Genomic DNA, 16,357 nt, shown 5'->3' on the forward strand with positions numbered 1-16,357 from the left:
TCCAGCTTTTAGCCTAGGAGCCGGAGTCAGTAAGAATGAGGGAGAAAATAGACTCAGACACCTTGGTTTCATGTGTTACTAGAGATGGCAGATGTTGGTCTGTATACAGATGGAAAATCAACATTTCTGTGTTAGTAGAAAGGGTTGGCTATGCAAGAATCTGAAAAGAAAAAAAAAAGGATATCTTGTACTTTTATAATCTTGTAGCGTACAGTTTCTGAAAAATAATACAGAAACAACGTCTCCAACCAGTCCTCATCAATGAATGTAACAGGGGACAGTATTCTGCCATGGATGCTACCTACCCCTTTCCTAAAAACCAGAAGAATCCTTCCATGGAGATGCATCTGATGGTATGAGTTTGAGCCAATTTGTGAAGTAGAGGACTGTTCCAGAGGTAATTTTGGCAGACGTGCTTTAGATATTTTAGATCTTTAAGACTGAGGCCTGGATGTGAAAACGGATCCTTAGGGCAATTTTACTAGATCAGGGAAGTAGTATGGGTTGTCAGGGCAATACCCCAGGAGAGTATTCCTACTTTTTCAGATCCCCAGCTTGTGTGGAGCCACTGGGAGCATATCTTCCAACTTGCCCAATTACATTTTCACTCCGGGCTAAGCGTACAGGGATCTAGCCCCAGCAGAAATGCTGCCTTATGCCTCCAAGTATCTAATGCTGCAACTGCGAAGAGCCACAAGTGCAAAACAGTCTTTGAAAATCTTTGTGCCCATGACTTACATTTGCAAAGAGGAATACCAGGTTTCACAACAAGTCAAGACTAACTTCATGATGTTGCAAGAACTAAACAATAGAATACTCTCTCATTGAGAGAGTTCAATGAGCTATTGCCCTCTATCCATTTTCGTGTCAGTTGAAGTCTGCATCTTTTTGTGCAGGAATGGTATTTTCTTACAGGTTCTTTCACTCATTTGAAGGGGCTCTTAACTGGACAGTAGATATTATCCCAAAATAAGAAATCAATAAAAGCAACAGCCACAAATATCTGTCCTTTTTAGCATAAAAATCGCAGATTGTTTAGGCAGCATGGCGATGTTACAACAGAAGGCAAAGGGAGAAATGTAGGGGGAAGCCCTTGAAATCAGTCCAGTTTTAATTAAAACAAAACCCCATCATGTTGTTTTGCCTTATATCTTTCTAGTTTTCCTGTTCACTGGAACATTTGAAATGCACTTCTCTATGTTGTCCTTGTCAGTATTATAAGCTGTCCTTGTAAATTAAACTGTGCTACCCTCCTCAGGGATAAATACGAATTTCTCGGTTCATTTGGGTCTGAAAAGCAGCTTACTAAGCTTGTTCTGCCATTGAAGTCTCTCTTCTGTTGCTCTGCACAAAACAGGGTATATATTAATGATGCTGTCCCTGATCCTGAATGTCCTTTTTGCTGATGGTGGGACCAGGGGGGCAGACCCACTGTACGCTGAAATCACTGAACCCCTTTGATCTGCTTCAAAACTCCCAGGTCTTTTTTATCTACCGAAGTGTTTGAACTAAGGAGACACAACAGCTATACTCTCATAATTAACACAGTCCATGAGGATTTAGATGGGGAATACAATTTATTTGTCTTTTAAGTGTCCGGTTTCCAGCATTTTGGTAAGAAAAGTGGGAAATTATTTTGAGACAATTGATAACAAGCAATCCATGGAGTGACAGATGTCAGAAACAGATGGCACCATCCTGCAATGGGGTAGAAGGAGAACACCTGCATCTATGTACACCTGCTCCTGTACACAGATTTCAGGAATGGTATTGCATCAACAGATGAAATTGAGATCCCTACAAGACTCTGCATCTCAAAACTCCTTTGCAAGTCTTCATGAGGACTAATCCAAATTCTGAAGATCAGATTCAAGGCTAAAGAAAAAAATGTATGACAGGCAAAACCCAGTGCGGATTAAAAGGAACTGCATGTGAGAAGGTCAGTAATAGAGGGAAAATAACCTAGAAATGGCACTCAGAAATTTTAGAGCCGGTTCCATGGCCACATGTAGCTGTGGTAGAGTGACCTCGGGGACACATGCTCTCCTATCACAAAGTGTAAATGCTGCATGAGTTTGTGATCCTGATGGAGGAAAGGCTGTGCTAGTGCCCCGTAGCCCCAGCTACACTCGCTGCTTGTCCTGTTTAATGACTGCTTTGATTATTTTGTGAAATTGTTAAATAGGTGAAAAGATTGCCTGTCTTTATTGATTTGTTATTGCTGTTATTATTTCAAAGAATGCTAAAGGCTACTCTAAAAAAATAAATGAAGATGAGGTTTATTTTCCTATTTGATCCTTATAGTGATAAACAATTTTAGATTGCCATAATTTCAGACAACCAAGCTTAAGAAATCCTCAATTGGCCTGATGGAGAGAAGGCAGTTACTCGACCTTTCATGAGAATGAAGAAACCTTTGAGGCCTCATGAATTGGATATGCCAAAAATTTAAGCCTTCAAAATCATTAAGTCACCCGTGGAAATGCAAGCCTCCTTAAGACAACATAAATACACAGTACAAATATGCCTGTGTTTCATTTTGCTTTCTAATTCCAGTGGAAGAAAATCAGCTGGGCTGTAACATGCTGCTACAGCCACAATCAGTGCTGGTGCTTAAACTGGACTCCCACCGTTATAAACACTGGTGAGCTGCTGGCCTGGCACTCTCCACAACAAATTTTTCTTTGGATGTCTCTTGGTGATCTCACCAGGTGCAAAATAGTCTGAAAATTATATGATTCAGAGGACAGTGTTAAGTTCTTCTTTTTACCCTAGTATCTTAGTAAGGAGAAGAATTCCGAGTCCTGTTGGTGCCTGGAAAGATTAAATTTAACCTTCCGTTTTCTTGATTGTGTTGGTTGGGAAGGTGAAGAATAGAGATAGAGTTTAGTAAACATGAGGAGACTCTTGATGCAAGTTACAGGAGTCAAAGAGCTGTTCTACATGTTCTATACTTTATCATCAAATGAAGAAATGTCAGTTTCTACCCCCCATAATTGTAACTCAAGTATCATATAGCTGTAGAGATGACATTTAAATTATTTAAGTAGAGTCTGAAAAATGAGGTAACAGAACAGAACATAAACGGCAAGCACAATGAAATCAGTGCCCACTCATTTCAGAAGCATTCAGGGTAGCCTTACAAAAGCCTTTAGGTATGTTATACATTTTTTAATGTACACTTAGTAGACACAAATAGAAATAAGCTCTATTCATTTTATTAAATAAACAAAGGTATTCTTTAGAAATGCTAAAACGATGTGTTAGTGCCCAATATTGAGGGGTAAGTTGACAATGCCCCAATAGCACTCTGAAGGTTATTTCTACAGATAATCCCTTTTCCAATTATCCATAGAAATAGCCCAGGAAATTTAGTGCCTCTGCACAACAGTAAGAGTAGATTCCGAGTAATTACTGTCACTCCAGGTAATTGTCTGCGGTGTCTTTTATTTCACTACATCTATCTGTTCTCTTTTTATATAAGAAAATTATAATGATAAAAAATAAAAAAAATGCTCCTGTGCCCTTAAACATGTAATAGCAACAACTCTTTGTTTTGAAGGAGAGATGATTGCACAGTTATAACAAAGAAAACATAAGTCTATTCAGCTCCTGCATTGGTATGATAAAGTCTGCTGTCCTCACAGGCAGCTTAATGAACCTTGGGCACAATCAATCTTCACTTAACAATAGTAGGTCTCAGATTTTAGTCTGTTAACAAGAGATGCAAAGTCGACAAGTTTAAATCTTCCCTGGAACAGTGCTTTTGGGTTCATAAATACCTGGCGAATGGAGCTTGGTGGCTGTTACTGCTGATTTCTTAGGGGATGAGATAGCTGGTCTGTTAGCATCCTGATCTTTTTGTACTTCTTTCTTCAGACCTGTTTTAGAAAAAAAAAAATAAAGGTAGAAAGAAACACACTTTATAATGCTGTTTGCAATTGTGCAGAACTGTGTCACTATGATACATACCAGAGTGGCAAAATATAAGTATTTCACCAATACACATCCTGGGCTTTGCACAGAAGGATGCCATACAGTACTTCTGTATTGGATGCCAACCTGCCACTTCTGCAAGCACGGCTGTGTGCATGTGGCTGAGCTGACAACAGCACTGAAGGTGGTCAGAAGAAGGCCTTACACACTATCTTGGTTCTCCAGCCATCTGCATATTGACAAATATCGTTAAGGCAAAACCAGCTACACAGGTAGCCCATCCTATCTGTTCCGAGCTCTGAGTTCTGTCTCTTTACCTTGCTGTGCATCCTCAGCCAAGGATCTGCTGGGCTGGAGGAGAAGCTAAGTAGGACTGCGCAAAGCTGACTTGTTACCTGCAGGGCCCTGCTCTATCAACTTTTTCCCCAGCTTAGGAAACTGCCTTTTCCAGTGACCACCTTTCCCAAGAGGGTCTCCTACAGGCAAGAGAGAGGCTTCTGCAGAACCAGAAGCATGTGGCACCCCAGACAGGAGAGGGGGTCTCTGCCCATGCAGTAAGTCAGGCAGGGCCAGAGAGGTGCAGCACATTCCGTGCACAAACCTACAACCCACTGTCCCAATGCAGGACACAACAGGGCCATACCATTGCCTTGCTGTCCACAAGGCTGAGCCAACATATGGTTCGTGCTCATCTACGACCCAGGCACATGCCAGGCTGCCTGCCCTCCTTCCTCCTGACCTCTCCATTTATCCTTTTTTTCTGCAGCCACTAATTCTTCCCACTGACAGCATGGTGCCCCAGAGCTCTTGGGTTATGATCTCCAGAAACTTTGTGCTAGCCTTTCCTCTTCCTTTAATTTTTCAGTGGGAGGCAACTCAGTGTCTGTTACTATTCCTCCCACCACTGGAGCTCTCTGGTTACAGGCTCAGGATGGTCTTGTCAGTTCTCCAAGCTCTGCAGTCACCGACTGCCTCTTGTATGAGGGAGATACAACTTCATCTGAAAGCCAGAGCGGCCACCCAAGCTCAGCTCACCCCTCCTGCCCACCCACAACTCCCATCAAAATAGCTGTGGGGACCATGCTGAGAGCAGTAACATGAAATCCCTGCCCTGCTGGTTTGCCCATGGTGTGACAGTCACAGCCACAGGCTTTCATGCAGAAAACACTCACTGAGGAAGTAAGGAGGAAGAGTAAGAAAAAGCAAACCCCTGAGACATTAATGTATTTTCCTGTTTGCTTTCCTTTTTTACCGTTAGTGTTTGTCGGGGGTTGTATTTTAGCCTGTGTCACAGCCCTTGGATATGCAGGAAAAGGCGAGATTTAAGGCAAATCCCTTGTCATAAAGGAAAAAACAATGTTTGCCTTATTAACTTCCACTTCTCTCATGAGTACATTAATGGGCGTCTTGTAGAAAAACGTCCCACAGAATCTGAAGTATCTGAAGCAGGAAAACAAAACCATATTTTCTTGGTGGTGTTTAAAGACAGTGGTAGTCCAAAAGCTAACACTATCTTCCATTGTGCTTAATGCAAATGTGATCTGGCTATTTCAATACTGGAGAAAGTATTTTCAATACTGAAAGTATTTTCAATACTGGAGATATTTTGAGAAAAGTGATAATTTTATACGGGGATCATAATCTTCAGGGACACTTACTGGATGACTAGTTTTCCACCCTCTCCAAAGCCACAGCTAGTCACAGTTGCAGCATCAGGCTTATTTTTGAAGCTCGTTCACCCTTCCACTTCTGTCTGCATCAGGAGGTGCGAGCAGCGAGCTGCGGACGCAGCATTTGCCACGCACCAGAAGTTGAGCTTCGTATTTTCTAGCACCATCCCTCAGCATTCGCTTGCAGAGTGCTTCTGCAAAGAGCACCTGCCCACGCAGAAGCCCTGTGTCCAACTTTTTGCGGGAGGATGGCACAGGAGAAGAAGGTCTAAGACCCTCTGGCTCCCTCCCACTGTTCATAGGCAAATTGCACCATCATTCATCAGGGGCTGGTAAAGACTGAACTCTTCTTCATACCTTTACTTTGGTCCATCTCCGTTTTCTCTGCTGTTTGTAAATTGGACATGTTAAGGCTACGATTCTCATTTGCGAACAATACTGTTCAGAGTGAAGTGACTGAGGATATAAATTTCCTGTGTGTGCCACCTACTACACTGTACTTTACTACAGAGCACAACATAAAATAAGTTTATGATGCCATTTCGTTACGAAGGACCAAGTGAAAGCAACCTGACATGGGAGCTGTGAGACAAAACCAGAGCTAGTTTTATAAGGTAGAGTTTATATGGTTACAGATTTGAGCATTATTTTTTCATGGCAACGAGGCCTTGTTTCTTCAGTGGTTTTCAAAATAAAAATATGATGCACGAATGGGCCATATACCAAGCTCCTCTATAAATTTCGCTATGGCAAATGTCAAACACAGACAATAATAGGGAAAGTATGCTTTCCTTATGCTTCCAGCAGTAACAAGGGGCATATAAATACTTAACTACTTTTGTTTTCGAGACATTTTCAATGAGGAACACCTGGGGAATTAGTTCAGCCTCTTAACCTTAAGCACGAAGCGAGGAACAATACCCTAATTAGAGCTCAGCTGAAAGAAAACAGAGCAAAGAAGCAACGGAGCCCAGTGAGCACCATCGTTCTGCAGAGGGCAAGGCGAGGTCTGTGGAGCGCAGAGAGAGCCGCACCTGGGTGCAGGCGGCAGTGCCCAGCAGGGACATCGGCCCCAGAAGGTGGGACATCAGCAGAGCCAGCCTGAAGCAGGTTGCCAGCAAAGGTGCAAATAGGTATCTTGGCAAGGACAGAAGAGTAGGATTAATAACCAGAAGGGGAAATAAGGATAAACACCTTCAGTTTGCAAGATTAGGAAAGTTGCTAAGGTCTGGCAGGGGTGGCAATGAAGCAACTGGGGAAGTGAGGAGGGGCTGTGCATCAAGGGAAAAGCCAGTGCACAACACAGCTCTGCTGGGAAGGAGCCGAGGAGAGGAGCACACGGAGCTAGTGATTATTCGGCTTCTCCTTCATAAGCAGAAAGGTCTTGGTGGCCCCTCTGTGTCCCTCCTCAGCAGGGGGGGATTGAGGAATCGCGCAGCAGGCAAAAGAACAGACAGTCCGCAGGAGCCAACTGTTATCGTTCTGCTAAGCTCATCACCCACAGGGAAATCTTAGGGGAAGAGCCATCCCTGCATCAGACCTCAAATAAGAGCTCGTGGTGAATGTTTTTCTAAAAATGGGGTTTGTTCTTTCTCTTCTCTTTTGAAACAACAGCTGTTAGTTGGTTAAAAGAAAAACATTCAGAAAACATGTTGATTTCAAGAGAAGTTCCCGCAGGGAATATTCATCTCTAAATGACAAGAGTTCGGGCTTCAAATTTGTCATTTCACAGAAATCTAGAATTTCAGGTGTAAAAAAATCTGTAGGGAGCGCTGGCATGATGATCAGGATGATGCTGTACCACAGGGTATGGCACAGCAGGAGGTTATACGGTTTGATCTTTTCTACCTTGGCGTGTACTAGAAGTAACTCAAAGATTATAACGTATATAAAAAGTCTGATGTTCCACTGTAACTCAAGACAAACATTTGTCCTCAAGAGGGACAGGGAACTACTGGAGAGAGTCCAGTGTAGGGCAACTAAGATGACTGAGGGACTGGAGCATCTCCCTTATGAGGAAAGGCTGAGAGAGCTGGGACTCTTTAGCCTGGAGAAGAGAAGGCTGAGGGGAGACCTTATTATGGCATACAAGTATCTAAAGGGTGGGTTTAAGGAGGATGGTGCCAGACTCTTTTCAGTGGTTCCCAGTGACAGGACGAGGGGTAACGGGCACAAGCTGGAACATAGGAAGTTCCCATCAAATATGAGAAAGAACTTCTTTACGGTGAGGGTGACAGAGCCCTGGAACAGGCTGCCCAGGGAGGTTGTGGAGTCCCCTTCTCTGGAGACTTTCAAGACCCGGCTGGATGCAGCCCTGAGTACTGTGCTCTAGGCAATCCTGCTCTAGCAGGGGAGTTGGACTAGATGATCTCTAGAGGTCCCTTCCAACTCTGAAGATTCTGTGATTGTGTGATTCCAGCTGTTATTACAGGCCTGAATGTGTGTAAAACCTCAAATAATACTTTGACTATCATATGTATTTTGAAATGTCAAAAGGTGTGTGCGTACAATCATAAAATAATAAAAAGATGTAAAATATAATTATAAAAGGAAATTAAGCACCACAAGTGTATATTTCTTGAGCCTGCACGCTGTTTTAATTTTGTTCTAAATTTGTCTTTTAATATGCATATTAACTCTGACCTGGAAGAAAATTTACTTCAATCTCTTGGTGTTATTGCCCACAGGCTGGAAATATGGAACTCCAATTAGCTCTGTGCTAAATGCCCGTGCATTAGCTTTATTCCTGCTGGCTGCGTAATCAAGTCTCTTAGCACTGAGCCTCCCAGCGAAAGGCTCCTGGCGGAGCAGGAACCACCACTAACTTCCAGGCTTCCAGGAACAGCTTCCAAAGCTCTGCCAGCTCCTTCCACTACGGGAGTTCACAGAGCAAGAAGTTGTCTTTCTGGTAGCCAGGAATCAAAGCCACAAACTACTAATTTTGATATGAATTTGCATTCCATTTAAGGTTAGGAATCTCCCAAAGTTTCCTCTCTTTTAAAAGCTATATTTATATAGAAATGGATATTTCAGGCCATAAGATAACGATGAGAATAAATACTTGCTCGTGTTTTCTACTGGTGTGGTTACAGCATTTGCTTTTGACAAATGCATCTGAATGCATAGTTCTGTAAAGGTATTTACATTTCCTAATTAACACACACAGCCTGCTTCAAGCCGAACAGAAGGAGCAAAGGCAAAATCATTAGAAATATAATGCAAAACACTCCAGGCATGTTAAATCATTCAGCAATCACTTGGAAAAACAGCAAACAAAGGCACTTCTCCATTCCCCCACCATTGCTGAATGCCAGCTTAGGAACCAGAGCTAAAACACCTTATCTGAGACATCTTCTCAAGAGCTGCTGCAGAATCAGCGCCTGTATTTGCCTGTACTTTTCTGAGTCTTTAAAAGACAGTACAGTGGGATAGGCTTCAATTTGCTTTCGCGCTTCAGACTGAAAACATGCTAACAAATTACGCATTGAGTATTTATTCCAAACCAAATCCTAACATGCTGTAGACATAATTAACAATTCAATGGGACTGGCTGCATCCGTTTGGCTTCCAGATGTTCTCAGGCGTATTTTATAAGTTAACTAATGCAGTCTGCAAGTTTAAAAAACCTCAAGGAAGTGTTTTCAGTCACTCACAGACACAGAGAGCCACTTCAAGCTTTCTTCTGCCTTTCCCCCGATACCCACGACTAGTCGTGTCCTTGGTGAGTAATGACACATCCATGCACGCCTTGTTTGAGACAAAATGAGCAAAGCCGGAAATATGATGGATTCTGTAGAATAAGATCAGTCTAATTCTCTCTCAAGGGTCTCTACTTCCTGTGATCTATGAGACACTGAGAGAGTGTAAATAAATAAGCAGATACAGAAGAAAGACTACATATTTGTTGAAGTAGAAACTGCTAACCTGTGTGCTTTTCCCTTTGTGTTTGTTTCAAAGTCAATCCGGTAAGAAAAAAAGGACAGGGACTCGTCTGAAAGTGATTGTGTACTTTCTATATGAAAAAGAAAAGTCTCTTTATCTGGTATTAAAAAATCTAAAGGAAAAAATTAATCTGACGAAATGAATCGCTCTTTGGACTGAACAGAAAATCTCAGGGTAACTCAGAACATCCAACATTAGCTACAGAGTTAAAACAACTGCTCCTTCTCTTCCTGTCATTTGCCATGGATCCCGTGGCATTTTATGGTCGCTTCCTCACAGGGTTGTGTTATGGCAAGTTTCAGAGTGATTCCCAGGACAGAGGTTGGAAAACTTGCAGCTGAACGTCTCACTTTCACCTGCGGCGTAGTGCTGTGTATCCCCATGTTCAGTGCAGGAAATGTAACCCACCGCGTATTCACTATTCAGCTTTTAATGGAAAGTCTTTACAAAGGGGAATAAAGCGCAGCAGACCCTTCTCCCTCGCTCCCCGCAAGAGCACTGGTGCTCACTTTTTTCCCTCTCAGCTGACCTCGGCTCATCTCTCTCCCGCCTGCTGAGGTTGTGTTGTCTGAATTTTAGAGAAGCTGATTAAAAGAAGCACAATTGACACCGCAAGCTTGCAGGTGGGAGCTGCGATAGCACCAGCCTCCTATTTTTCATCTTGACTGATCGTATTTAACAGCCTGCCCTGTTACTTATGATTTACTGGTACTTGTAAAAGCGCAGGAATTGACTGAGTTAGTTATTTGAACAATGCTTTTGATTGTCTTTAATTTAGTGGGCCAAGTAGAAACAAGCTGCTCAAACGAATTCTTTATTGCTACTGTCATTGCACACAAATTATGAGTTTTCTTATGGGGAATAACAGTCACTTGTCTGTGAGATAAACATTAAATGAGAATAATAACCAAGCTGAAATAGGTATGCCATAACACACACACCCAAAACCCCACAACGACACGCAGACAATATAAAATCCTTCGGCTCTTTAATTTCATAGACTGTTGGGTGGCAAGTCCAACCTGGTGGATAAAGCTGAGGTCTGGAACAAGAAGCAACCTGGTATAGTTCAAGATGTCGCTGCCCGTTGCAAGGTAGTTTGTACTAGATGACCTTTAAAGGTCCCTTCCAACCCAAACGATTCAGATTCTACGATAAGCAACCTGATGTTCAAGAGTTTGCATCAGGACTGCAAGCACAAACACGGGAGCCCAGAGCTGCATCAATATCCTGAAGGTGAACCGAAGTTTTGAAACACAGCAGAGTTTAGAGGTACCAAGCTGAGTTTTCTGTGGGTTTCTATGTTCTGAGAGAAGGATGTGGCTGAACAAGACCAGACAGGAATGACACCACAGAGGAAGCTCTATTACAAGGAAGAGAATAAAAACTATGCAGAGCTGGTCAGATTTAAACCACTTCTCAAATCCTTACATACAGTGATTGATCCATACTTTCTTTTTTTTCCTGAATTGCAGGCAAGTCTATTGCCTTTGTAGAAGCCATGCATTCAGCTCCCCTTGTACAGACTTACCCTTTAAAAGCTAGACATTTCTGCTCAGGAGTTACTCCTCCTGAATGTGCAAAAGAGGCCACAGCACTACAAAACAACATGTGCCACAATGGTGGCACATTTATTCACCTGTGGGCCTAAGATGTTCATGGCACACAGAACTGCACATCAGCTCTGTTGGGAGGGACCTCTGAAGTCCTCAGGTCCAGCCTCCTGCTCAGAGTGGGCTGCACTACAGCAGGTTGGACAGGGTGTTGTCCAGCTAAGTTACAGGTATCTCTAATGATGGAGGATTCACCACCTCTCTAGACAATCTGCTGTAGTGTTTGTCCACCTTCACAGGTCACCAAATGACGACCACCTTCACAGGAGGTCAAAAAATGCGAATTTCCTGTGTTCCAGCTCGTGTTTGGTGTCTCTTGCCCTGTCATTGTGCACCACTGAGACGTGTCTGGCTTTGTTCTCTCTATATCTTCCCATTAGATAACTGAAGACTGTGATAAGATCTCCCTTTGCTTTTTCTGAACAACTCCAGCTCTCCCAGACTCTCCTCCCGACCTGTCCTGTCATGTGCCCGAGTTCCTTGACCATCTTGGTGGCTCTTTGCTGCTCTCACTCCAGTATGTCACATTGCTCTTGTCCTGGGATTCCCAAAACTGGACACAGTTGTGAGTGGCCACACAAGTGCCGAGTGGGTAGGCTACTGATGCTGCAAGCCACACTCTTGCTAATGTAGCCCAGTATGCAGCTAGTCTTTCTTGCTGCAAGGGCACACCGCAGGCTCAGATTCAACTTGCTGTCTAGTAGGACCCCCAAACAGGGCAGAGCTGCTTCCCCACCAGCCGGCTCCAGCCTCTCCTGTAGTACGTCGTTATTCCCCCAAGGGGCAAGACTTTGCATTTGCCTTTTTGAACTTCATGAGGTTCCTGCGGGCCCATTTCTCCAGCCTGGCCCTTTGAAGGTCCCTCTGAAGGTCCCCCTTAACTGCAGCCCTGCCCTCCAGCATGTTGACCAATTCCTCCTGATTTGCTATCATCTGTGAGCTTGCCAAGGGAGTGCTCTATCCCACTCTTCAGGTTTTAAATGAAGAAGGTAAGCAGTATTTGCCCAGTATCAATAGCTAATGCATGCCAAAGTCTGCCACCTGGACTTTGTACCTGTGATCACAACACCCTAAGCCTGATGGTCTAGATGGTTTTCCAGCCACCTCATTGTCCATCTGAGGTCTGCAGCAAGCTGAAATACTCCCGGACTTTTTCCCAGACAGTCACAGACACGTGACTGAGAAAAGGTATGGGAAGGCAGTTGCAGGAAGAGGTTTCAGGCCACACTCATGCTGTTGAGTGGCTACCAGCCTGTGGAGAACATGTCACTCCCAGGCTCAATCTGTGAGTCCCCTCCAGAATTGGAAGCCTGAAGCAGATGAAACCAACACTCCTGGCCAGGAAATAACCTAGGTCTAAAACAGGTTAATTATAATCAACTGATGGCAGCACTGGGTGAATGCACTATACTGCTTCTAGACCTAAGCAGGTATGTCTGCATGGTGCTGTGCTTTGTGGCTCTCCAGACCTGACAGCACCAACTCAGGAATTCCTGCCCATCTGAATCCCCCTTCCATTGCACAAGACAGACACGCTCTCCTTGGGTTACTAACTGCTGTGCTGTGTTATGCTGAGGGGTTTTTACACATCCTGAGGGGCTCACCAGGTACACCACTAACTGCACCTTGTCAAAATGAAGGGGTTTGCCCGAAATACGACAGAATTAGCTCGTGGTTTGATTTAGGATCTGAATTGTCCCATGGCAAACACTAATCTAAGGGGTTTGTAAAACAAATCCCCTGTGAGGGTGAGAAGTTGTTAATTTGCTGTCTCTGAACATTGCCTTCTGCAGATATCCCCATGTTTTCAGAGAAATTTAAAACAGAAAATTCAGTATATGTGTGTCTCAAAGATTATGTATTTTACCAATATCTGTGGCAAGACCAAGCTTATATGTCTCTTCAGGGGTGGATCTTAGCTGCAAAGCTCCTGACAGAGGAAGCTGCTTTCACCTGTCTTTAAACAAAATATGAAACAATAATAGAAATGGTAAACATTTGTTAGGTTATCACTGTATTTCTCAAAGCAGCTACTATGTTTAAGCGAATTTAAAGGACCCATCTCAGTTTCTCTATTCAAGTATGCTTTTTTCCTCCCATTTTCCATATGTTGACAGGTACACAAATATGAAAGGGGTCTAATAACACATAAAAAGGGCTGTGCAACATACTGAAAACTAATTAAGTGCATTCTTTTCACAGACTACTCAAAAAGCAATTGATGTCTTCAAAACAATTTGCATGACAATGATCTTCCGCTAGTATTATCCCATGACAGAAAATTTTTTTGATCATCTGAATCACTGCACAGCAGCAGCTATAGGAGTCCATTTTCATTAACTTAATGTGATTTATACCCTGTAGTCCAATTTATTTGACAAGCACTTTTAGTGAAATATCAGGAGTACAATCTCTCTTGAGCAGTCGTCCTTTCTTTTTTTTTTAATGAGACTTTACAGCATAGGTGGCCTTCTCAGGTAACATCTAACAAATGAAAGCTTGCATGGGATTTTTGTTGGTTATTTCCCACTCATTAATACAGGTAGATATGCTCCTTTGTGAATTAATTTCCTATTCATACATACTTAAAATGATGTACATCTCTGAAACACAAAGGCAATTGTTACACCACCTGATATTCCACTCTCAGAAATATTCTTTATATTTAAATTACTGTCTTCCTCTTTGTGAAATACTTTCTCACCCTTTTACTTTTCTAAAAGATGCTATACACAATACACACAGTGTCTGTGCACTTTAACTGTAACAGTGGAGCACTCTAAGCATTTCAGTTTAGTAACTGCAATGTCTTGCACAGGAGGTTGGACAGATGCAGTGCATGTGTATATAGAATATCTACCATATCATTCTCCAAGCACGTAGAATCATAGAATCGTAGAATCATAGAATCGCTGAGGTTGGAAGGGACCTTTAAGGTCATCAAGTCCAACCATTAACCTACCCTGACAAAAACCACTTCTAAACCATGTCCCTAAGTGCCCCATCTACCCTTTTTTTAAACACCTCCAGGGATGGTGAATCCACCACCTCCCTGGGCAGCCTATTCCAATGTTTAATAACCCTTTCAGTGAAAAAATGGTTCCTAATATCCAATCTAAACCTCCCCTGACATAACTTGAACCCATTTCCTCTTGTCCTATCACTTGTCACCAGGGAGAAGAGGTCAGCCCCCATCTCTCTAGAACATATAGAAGGAATCATTGTCGTTTCCCTACTTTTCAAAAGCTTTACTATATGGCTGACTTCAGTAGCGCTGCTCATGGGACAGCCTGGCCTTCTGACTTTGAACGAGGCTGGTGACTTCTTCCTCAAATGCAAAATTCACGCTTAAGGTTATTGATTCACTTTTTCTTATGGAAATATACACTTGCAAGATGGTGTTGCTTTGTGTTGTAAGCCCTTCCTGCTGGAGCTGGAGGCAGGGATTTCCCCCCACCGACAAGGAGGGGTACATGGCATGAAGATACGCTTTTCACCCCCAGCTAATAATTTCCATCCATGGTGGAGATCATCCCTCTCTCCTTGGTCACAGCCTCTCTGCAGTGTCTTGTCTTCTGCCGCGGGGTGAAAAAGCAACAGGAAATTGTGGTGGTTTCATTCCTTCCAACTGTGACTCCACAGTGGCGATGGGCTGCTGCCAGCTCAGCTATGGAGAAACTGGGCTGAGACAGAGGATAGACATGTGCCCCACCATGCTCTTCTGTCCTTCGGTATGTCTGTGCATGCAATTGCCATTATGTGACAGTTTGGAAGAATATTAGAAATGTACACATTCCACTGTTTTCAAAACATCGCATCCCTTCAGTTTGGAGCACTAGCGAAGGTTTCTTTGGTGTTGCTGTTGCAGTGATGAGGCTGGCTGCCTCCCCATGCATGACATTCATCATCTTCAAGGCCAGGCTGGATGGGGCTTTGAGCAGCCTGGTCTAGTGGGAGGTGTCCCTGCCCATGGCAGGGGGGTTGGAACTAGATGATCTTTAAGGTCCCTTCCAACCCAAACCATTCTATGACTCTACGATCTTTATGACATGCCAGTGTCAGAGACCCAAGGTAGGTGGGGAGCAGATTAATTTTTAGTATACTTTCAAACATTTTTTAAACACTGATTTTACTTCTCTGCTCCCTTATTGTTATCTGTCTTCTGCCCTGTGATGTCCAGCAATAATGCCAGACTTGCCCGGCACAGACTGGTAGCCTGAGCCACTGATGGTTCTTTCCACTTTGCAGCAGCACTACAAGCAGACCTTTTACACTGTCTGTACATGCAGACTTTCAACCTTTACATCCTCTATCTGCTGCAGGACATCCTATTGGAGACTGGCCTTTTCAGCACAACCGTGCACTTTCCCTGCCATATTTAAAATACAGTATCTGACACCATTTTGAAGGGCTTTTGTTAGATGCCTTTGTTTGCCTGGGATCAGAAAGCCCAAAGCAATACAAACACTCCACTGACCTTTCTCCACTTGCTTCATTTGATCTGTAGCATCTTCCTTCTGATTTAATATAGAGTTCAATTTTAAAAAGGTGGTTTTGTGCTTCATCATTTAAAAGATGGGCAAAATTGTTGAAAGGATACTTAAACAGAAGATATTACATTCTATAGGGCTTCCTATCATATTAGGATCTACAGACAGCATTCATATATTATTGCAAGAAAGGCAGGATTAGACCTGCTAAAACCCCTTGTCTTTATCTTTGCTTTGATTTACTTCATCCTTTGCTTCCATCAGATACTCAGCAGTGTGTGGAATGATAACACCTTTTTAATAAAAAAACCCATGACTTGACCACAGATCCATTTGCTGCCACCTTGGCTCATATAAAACGTAAACCAGAGCATTGGACTAACGATGGGGTTTTTTGCTTCTGTCAGTTGTGTATAATAACAGCAACTTCCCAAACTTGCCAGCTGTTCAGCATCTGTGTCTGACTGTTTGTGTAACACAGCCAGGTATCCCTACTTCACATGTTTAGTTTCCTTCCAGAATAAAATGGCAAGTTTTACCTCACCTGACTGAGTCTCCCTATCAGGACCGGACTATAAATTCAGTGAGGAGGTGGCAATGGGCTCCACCAGTCTTTGCTAGTACAAACAGAGGTGCCTTGCTGGAAGAAGGCTGGGATGGTGGCCAGAGCCCCTGATCTCCAGAATGGGAAAGAGTAATTTCAACT

At 43.1% G+C, this 16,357-nt stretch overlaps 1 protein-coding gene across 7 annotated transcripts in view; it reads right to left on the minus strand.

The window, feature by feature from the left end:
* MTUS2 (microtubule associated scaffold protein 2) overlaps positions 1-16,357 on the minus strand; it is a 322,218-nt gene that overhangs the window by 66,806 nt on the left and 239,055 nt on the right. For all 7 annotated transcript variants that reach the window (XR_012584761.1, XM_074568409.1, XM_074568387.1 and 4 more), the window contains one exon: positions 3,783-3,881. Coding sequence is in view for 6 of the 7 variants with exons in the window: in XM_074568409.1 (XP_074424510.1) it covers positions 3,783-3,881 (99 nt within the window). In the remaining variant the exon portion in view is untranslated. The remainder of the gene's footprint in view (positions 1-3,782; positions 3,882-16,357) is intronic.

This window comes from Larus michahellis, chromosome 1 (assembly GCF_964199755.1).
Source record: "Larus michahellis chromosome 1, bLarMic1.1, whole genome shotgun sequence".
Taxonomy (NCBI): domain Eukaryota; kingdom Metazoa; phylum Chordata; class Aves; order Charadriiformes; family Laridae; genus Larus; species Larus michahellis.